Genomic DNA, 7442 nt, shown 5'->3' with positions numbered 1-7442 from the left:
CCTCCCCTGACAGGATGAAACAGTGCTCCTCTAAAGGCATCCTTAACCTAATATGCCTCTACAGCACCAGGCTGGACTAGGTTTGAAAAACAGCCTCTTATAATACTCAGATGAATTTAGCACTTAAGAAGATTAATGGATTCATAAATAGGCTGGAAATCCAAACTCATTGAATTTAGTTCATGGAACAGGTCAAATAGGCATTTATAAAACCATCTGGCATTCTGATTCCCTGGGGAAACTGTGGTCAGATAACTGAGAAGACATGGCAGGCTTGGTTTTCCCTGTACTCAGCTTTCCTCTGGAAATCTCTGGCACTAATTAGAAAGCAGAAGATCTTTTTGGACAGAAGAGTATCTCTATATAGTCTCTTATATTTTCAAGTGCTGCTGCTTAACACAAACATAAGCACAGTCAGGTTCTAAGTGAAAGTACTCATGTTGCAATAAATAGCTTGCCATTTGCTCTAGGCCTGAAAGGACACTTATGTGCACCCAGTTGAGTAGCCTACAAAAAAATATCACCAGAGTTGTTCAAGGATCTCAAAAAAACCCAAAACTTAGGTTTGAGCAGTTAATTTATTTTTGTGGGTAAAATATCAAATTATTTTATTAATCTGCTTTGATACATAAAATAATTTTTTCTGGTCATATTAGCAGCTTTCATTGAAGATTTCAAAGATAAAACACTTAAGATATCGTATAAAAGAAAATTACCAGTATGGCATAGTATGACACACTACATGGTACATATTAGCGGTGGAAATACAAAATATTTCATAGGCCCTGGTTGCATTTGTCATCACTGTGCTCTGCCCCTGCAGCCATGCCCTGAAACAATCTACAAATAAAAAATGTATTCCTTGAAATAATATATTCACTGAAAAATTAAACACACTGAGATTATGGGAATAAGTAAGTGAAGTTTAAGTAGCTTTGCCTCAGAGAAGAATGTTTGGACAAACATGGGTCCATCTGATTCTCCTGCACCAGTACCAGGATAACAGGGAGGAGAAAGGATCAAACTCCTGTCTGTGGTCACAGCCAAAATACTGTGCCCACCCCATATGTGCCTGGAGCAGGTGCCCCCCCTGGGCACTTTCCTTGTTTTCATGAGACCTGTACATATTCCCTGGATGTTGCCATGAGGCCTGTACATGTCTCCTGGATGTTTCCATGAGGCCTGTACATGTCTCCTGGATGTTTCCATGAGGCCTAGTGCTGCATCCCAGGATGTTGCCCAGGACTGCCCTGCTCCCTCCTGCACCCACTGGCGGAAATCAGGAATTGTTTCCCATTGTTGCAGCATCTGCCATGAGTGTGGGCGTCTGTCAGGACACGAAGAGGGGCCCAGTTCTGCAGCCTCATCTTTCTCTCATGAAGCTGAGTCACCATGGAGCCTCTTACTCTCTGAAGCTGGCCCGATGGAACAAACACCCCACAGACAGACCCCTTATCCCTCCTTTCCCAGCAGAACATCACACATCTCTAGGCAAAATTCAGCCTTAGTGCTGCTCATCTCCCTGTGAGTAGCCATTTGCTACAGGGCAGGTTTGTCACCCAGAGTGGGACCCAGATCTCACCAGCTCCCAGGAGAATCTGGAGCCAGATCCAGCAAACCCAACCTGGAAGAGTTTGGAGCCCTTTACATATCAGAGGCCCACTCTGATGACTAAGTAGGTGCAGGGTCTAACACTTAAGCAGAGCCCCTGCTCCATCCAGCCCTTGGACTATTTGCACAGCAGAACAATCACTGCCAGAAGTGCTGGGAGGTACAAGGAACAGGAGCCAGCCTCGGTTCTGTCCTCCCCCACGCCAGAAGAAACCCCTTCCGTCTGTCCGTCCAGCTGTGTGCTGTTACTGTACACTTCAGTGGCGTTTGCCACCTCTTCGGGAAGGCCCATCTGGAGCAGGAGTTTGGAGATAAGGCTGTTGAACTTGCTCTCTGTGGTGGACCAAGGCTCCTCGCTGGGGGTCGGCCGCTCGGACGTGACATTCAGCTCCTCCGGGTCCAGGCAGAAACCTTCGGGAGACCTCTCAAAGAGCACGTCCGTCAGATCAACGCCTGCCACCGAGGAGGGGGAGGCACACGGGATGTCCCTGACCAGCCTGTAGTTCTCCATCCACTCCTTGAGCCACTCGAGGCGGCAGTCGCACTCCCAGGGGTTGCGGAAGAGGTACAGGCGGCCCAGGAAGTACACGGGCTCAAACACGGAGAAGGGCAGCGTCGTCAGGTTGTTGCTGTTCAAGTGCAGAGCCACCAGGCTGGTGAGGTTCTCAAAAGCCCCTTCCTCGATGTAGCTGATCCTGTTGCGGTCCAGGTAGAGGAACTCCAGCTCCCCCAAGTCCCGGAACCACGTGTTGGAAATGTTCCTGAGAAAATTCCCTCCCAGGTTGAGCATCTTCAGACGCCTCAGGCCATCAAAGGAGTTTTCTGGAAGCTCACTGATCAAGTTGTCATTCAGGTACAGGTACTCCATCCTCTGACAGCCCTGAAAAGCTCGCTCGTGGATGACATTTATCTTGTTGTCCTGCAGATTCAGGTATTTCAGCTTGGTCAGGCCCTGCAGGGAGTTGTAGGCCACTGCCTCGATCCTGTTCCTCTCCAGGTACACATGGGTCAAGTTCTCCATGCCCCTGATGGCGCCTGGGATCCTTCGGAAGTTGTTCTGGAAGCAGAACAGCTCCTGCAGAGCGGGCAGCTCGATGAAGATCCTGTCGGGGATGTTGAAGAGGTTGCAGTCGGCCAGGTCCAGCCTGACGAGGCGGCGCAGCGCGGTGAAGGTGCGGGTGTGCAGGTAGCGGATGTACTCGTTGTGGGCCATCCTCAGCTCCGTCAGGCTGGGCAGCCCCTTGAAGGCACCCGGCGTGATGAAGGAGATGTTGTTGTGGTTCAGCGACAGGGACTTGAGGGAAGGCAGCGTCCCAAAGGCCCTCTCGGACAGGAACTTGATGCTGTTTTTATCCAGGTTGATGGAGGAGGCCTCGCAGGGGAACTCACTGGGGATCTGGCCCAGCCCGGCACGGTCGCAGCGCACGGAGCAGCTCCGCTCCGGGGTGCACACACAGCTGGGAGGGCAGGAGCGCACGCAGGCCCACGCCCCGTGCGCCTGGGGGACCCAAAGGATCACTGCCATCCCCACAGAGAGAAGAATGCATCGTTAGCAAATCAATTACAGCAGCAAAAAGAAATTACACCGTCTATTCCTCCCCTCTAGCCAAGCTAATTGCCACCTGTACACGGTGCTGACTGAGGAGCTCTTGTGTGAAATTCCTAAAAATCTTCTGGGCTTTCTAAACCTGCTGAGAATATATGTCACGTAGAATATAATCTCTGATTAATTCCTCTCCCCAAGAGGGGGCTCACCTAGAATTCAGTATTTCTCTTCTGCCTGATGGGGACATGGTTTGGCCAGGGAGCAGGCAGAAATGCATTGAAGGCCAGGAGCTGTGGGTGGGTTACAGAATTCCTGGGTGTGGAAAAGGGGAGGGCAGTGTATGCTGAGTCTGGCAATGGGCAGGGGAGATAAGTGTGTCAAATCCTTCCTTCCTTCCTTCCTTCCTTCCTTCCTTCCTTCCTTCCTTCCTTCCTTCCTTCCTTCCTTCCTTCCTTCCTTCCTTCCTTCCTTCCTTCCTTCCTTCCTTCCTTCCTTCCTTCCTTCCTTCCTTCCTTCCTTCCTTCCTTCCTTCCTTCCTTCCTTCCTTCCTTCCTTCCTTCCTTCCTTCCTTCCTTCCTTCCTTCCTTCCTTCCTTCCTTCCTTCCTTCCTTCCTTCCTTCCTTCCTTCCTTCCTTCCTTCCTTCCTTCCTTCCTTCCTTCCTTCCTTCCTTCCTTCCTTCCTTCCTTCCTTCCTTCCTTCCTTCCTTCCTTCCTTCCTTCCTTCCTTCCTTCCTTCCTTCCTTCCTTCCTTCCTTCCTTCCTTCCTTCCTTCCTTCCTTCCTTCCTTCCTTCCTTCCTTCCTTCCTTCCTTCCTTCCTTCCTTCCTTCCTTCCTTCCTTCCTTCCTTCCTTCCTTCCTTCCTTCCTTCCTTCCTTCCTTCCTTCCTTCCTTCCTTCCTTCCTTCCTTCCTTCCTTCCTTCCTTCCTTCCTTCCTTCCTTCCTTCCTTCCTTCCTTCCTTCCTTCCTTCCTTCCTTCCTTCCGTTTCTCCACCAGAGCCATGAGCTGGTGCAGCACTGGAAGGGGAACTCTCAGCTCTCAAGGAGATGCAATGCAATGTGTTTGAAAACACATTCCCACTGTGTACTGCTGTGGCAGCATGAGTGAAAACAAACTAAGAGATATTAACTGCTGGCTTCATGATCTCATAATAGATGAGAAACTCTGCACCTCAAGCACAGTTTTTGCTGCTTTGCCAATTCTCAAGAGCCACCACAGTGCCTCATGTTTGATAGGAGCAGCCACTTTGTCCTTTATCAGCCTGACATGGGAGGTGCAAGGCTGTGGTTTCCTCCCAGGTTAGTCCCACACAGGTGGGTGAACAACAAGGAAGAGAAGAAGGCTCCTGGGAGAAATGAGAGAAGAACAAAAAGGAGCAAAAGTACAGGGAGACATCAGCCTCCACAGACAGGAGTTTTGCAGGGAAAAAAAGTCCAGTAAAAAAATAATCTTAAAAGTGTTTTTTTTTTTTAATTCAAAATGCTTTTCCCATCTGAAAGAGAGGAAATTTAGAGATATGGAAGAAATTATATACTGTGAGGGTGGTGAGGATCTGGCACAGGGTACCCAGAGAAGCTGTGGATGCCTCAGCCCTGACAGTGCTCTAGGCCAGGCTAAATAAAGCTCTGAGAAACCTGGGCTAGTGAAGGTGTCCCTGCTCGTGGCAGGGGCCTGGAATGAGATGATCTTTTAGGTCCCTTCCTTTCTCTGATTCATGAATATAAACTCATTAGAGAGGAAGAACTGAAGGCAGTTTCCCTAATTGCTCTCCCAGACACCCCCTACCTTCTCCTCCACAAAATGAGCAGCCACACCAGCAATCTCCATGTAGTCACAAGCACAAAATGGTGCTATTGCTGCTGACTGGTTCTCTGCTGCAGCTTATTAGCTCCCATACAAACACAACCCTTTTCTCTTTTTTTCAGCAAAACATGAGACACCAACAGCTTTACCAACGGCCACATCTATTCCTGTGCTGCTGGGATCAGGGGGGTTTCCTCCATGCTCCTGCTGAGTGTCCAGAGGGGGAAGCTCCCAGCAGCTGGGCTGCCTCTCCCTGTGGTGTGCAGCACAGGGACTGCCCCCTACAGCTGCATTCCCATGGGCACTGTTAACAGGACAGACGTATGAGGTGACATGCCCAGAAGCAAGCATCAAGTTTTATTTTTGCAGTCCTTAAGGCTTTAATGTACAGGACAAACAACAGTCTGGGCTACAACTGCTCTGCCTTCCCTCCATCCTTTCTAAAGACAACATGCATGGGGCTGTGTTTAGGAGTTTACACTGCCTGTGTAAAAGAGATTTGCAGAACCAGTTGTTGGGCAAGTCCCTGCTGAAGGGCACCAACCCAGGAGCTGCCCTGGAGCCTGGGTCTGTTCAAACCATGCTGGTTATTGCATGTAGGAAAGGTATTCAGACACACAGAGAGCATCACAAAAGGATGAGCTGTGGCCTCTTCATCAAAATTCAGGTCTCATCATGCCTGGGCACACTATTGTGACTGGAGAATTAGCAAAACAACATCACTTCAAGGATAAATGATAGTGAAGGACTGGGAGGTGGAAAGGATTTTAGACAGGTTGTCATTTTGTTTGTCTGCTCTTCCCCTTTTTCCCATGCCCTTATCTAACAGCCACAGCCAAAGGAAAGTCCCCTTCAATCCTCCTGACAACAGCTGGAGTTTAAGGACAAGAAGAGGAACAATAAGCTGGTCTCAGATTGCTCTTTCTTTGTGCAGCCTGCCCAGGGGCTGCCCTGTTTGCTCCCCTCTGCACCAGTCTCCCCTCTGCCTGCCAACAGGGACATATGTTGTTTTTGTGAGGCTGTTACATAAACTGAGGGCCAGACAGATTAAGGATTTGCCTGTTCCCAAATGTCTGACTGCAGGTGGTTGTCTGGAAAATGAGGGATGCAAGGGTTGCTGCTGGTAGGGAGCCTTGTGTGGGTTCAGGGTGACATCCAGAGGGGCATTTGTGCCTGGGCTGTCCCATGGATGAGGCTGTCCTGGGCAAGCTCCATGTTTAGCTCCAGCTGCCCCAAGCTCAGGCACATCCCTGGCCTTCAGAGCAGACCTCCACCCACTGCTGTGCCCATGGTGGGCAGTGTAGGAATGGGCCTGCTGATAACCAGATCTCCTCCTTCCTTCCCTGCTTCTCCTCTAATCACTCAATAAAGGAAATATCTGCCCCCAAGCCATATCCAGCCTGCTTTCCTTATACACAAGTGCCAAATCTGGGTCTTCTGCTAGGGGCATTTCATAGCAGGCTTCTAAAATCTCTATTTACAAGAGCATCTTTGCAATGTGTGGGACATGGACAGCAAGAGTGTGAGGACCATCCAATGAGAAAATATCCCCCCAGCAACAGGAGCTCTGAGAAACCCCTCAGCAATGCAGCATTAGTGGGCAATTTCCCCTCTTTCTACTGAAAAGGAAGTTGGAAAAAATCCTCCACATGAACTGCACCAAATCCTTGGGAGAGCTTTTGCTCAGGGCAAAAGAGATCAGCTCTTCCCTGTTTGTGAGATCCCCTCTGATCAACACAGCCTGAAACATTCCCATCTTTCCCACCTCACTCCTTTCCCTTCCCTAGAAAAGGGCAGCAGCTGGAAGCTTTCAGCCCCTCAGTGACACATCTGAGCACTCAAATGAGATGTGTGTTTGAGCATAAGGGTGAAATGGAGCAGTAAGGTCAAAAACATTTGTGACATTAAAGAATAAAAAATCTTCTCCCATGGATGATATCTTTCACTCTTTTAAATACTACAGTAACTCAGTATTTGGAAAAAAGAGAGACCAAAGGAAAAGAAACAAAAAATAAAGGTTGCAGAGTCTTAAGAAAGGTAAAGAGGCAATGATTGCAATAATTGAATATTTAACCACCACATTTCCAAATGATCTGTCTAATCTACTACTGGATAATGCAGAGTAAGAGTATACTCACCATTTAGAAGAACGATGGCAAACATTACCTTGATTATTCTCTAGTGGCATTTCAGGTCTGGCAAGCAAACTTAAGGGATCTAAAAGCACACAGGAAGAATAGAGATGGGTTTCATCCTCTGTCATTTCCCTGCATCATTTTTCCACAAAAAGATCTATATTTAGTAAGGAAGATGAAGGAAAACGCTCTTCTCTCACACACTTTCAAACTGAAGAAGTCCCCAGCACCTTCCTGGTGAGTATCTGTCTTCCACCACTGACCTTCTCAGGGAATCCTGCAGCTTTGTGCCGCTGCTTTTCAGGAGCTCATCTGCGTCCTTCCCACAAGCCATGCCAAAGGCAAATTC

At 48.8% G+C, this 7442-nt stretch overlaps 1 protein-coding gene across 1 annotated transcript; it reads right to left on the bottom strand.

Annotated features, from left to right (window-relative positions):
- Window positions 1-1729: 1729 nt before the first annotated feature.
- Window positions 1730-7121, bottom strand: NYX (nyctalopin). The gene is made up of 2 exons (XM_058800435.1): window positions 7097-7121; window positions 1730-3129 (listed from the first exon to the last, which is right to left on the bottom strand). The coding sequence occupies exons 1-2, from the start codon at window positions 7119-7121 to the stop codon at window positions 1730-1732; spliced, it is 1425 nt and encodes a 474-aa protein (XP_058656418.1).
- Window positions 7122-7442: the final 321 nt, after the last annotated feature.

The sequence above is a fragment of the Ammospiza caudacuta genome, chromosome 2, assembly GCF_027887145.1.
Source record: "Ammospiza caudacuta isolate bAmmCau1 chromosome 2, bAmmCau1.pri, whole genome shotgun sequence".
NCBI lineage: Eukaryota > Metazoa > Chordata > Aves > Passeriformes > Passerellidae > Ammospiza > Ammospiza caudacuta.
Note: the sequence above shows the minus strand (reverse complement) of the source record. Positions and strands in the feature narration are given on the sequence as shown.

Bases quoted from the DNA above. Each gene is read 5' to 3' on its own strand.
- NYX (XM_058800435.1), bottom strand. From the start codon at position 7,121: ATGTTTGCCATCGTTCTTCTAAATG. The intron at 3,130-7,096 runs GTGAGTATACTC...TGGGGATGGCAG, and splicing joins TGCCATCGTTCTTCTAAATG to TGATCCTTTGGGTCCCCCAG.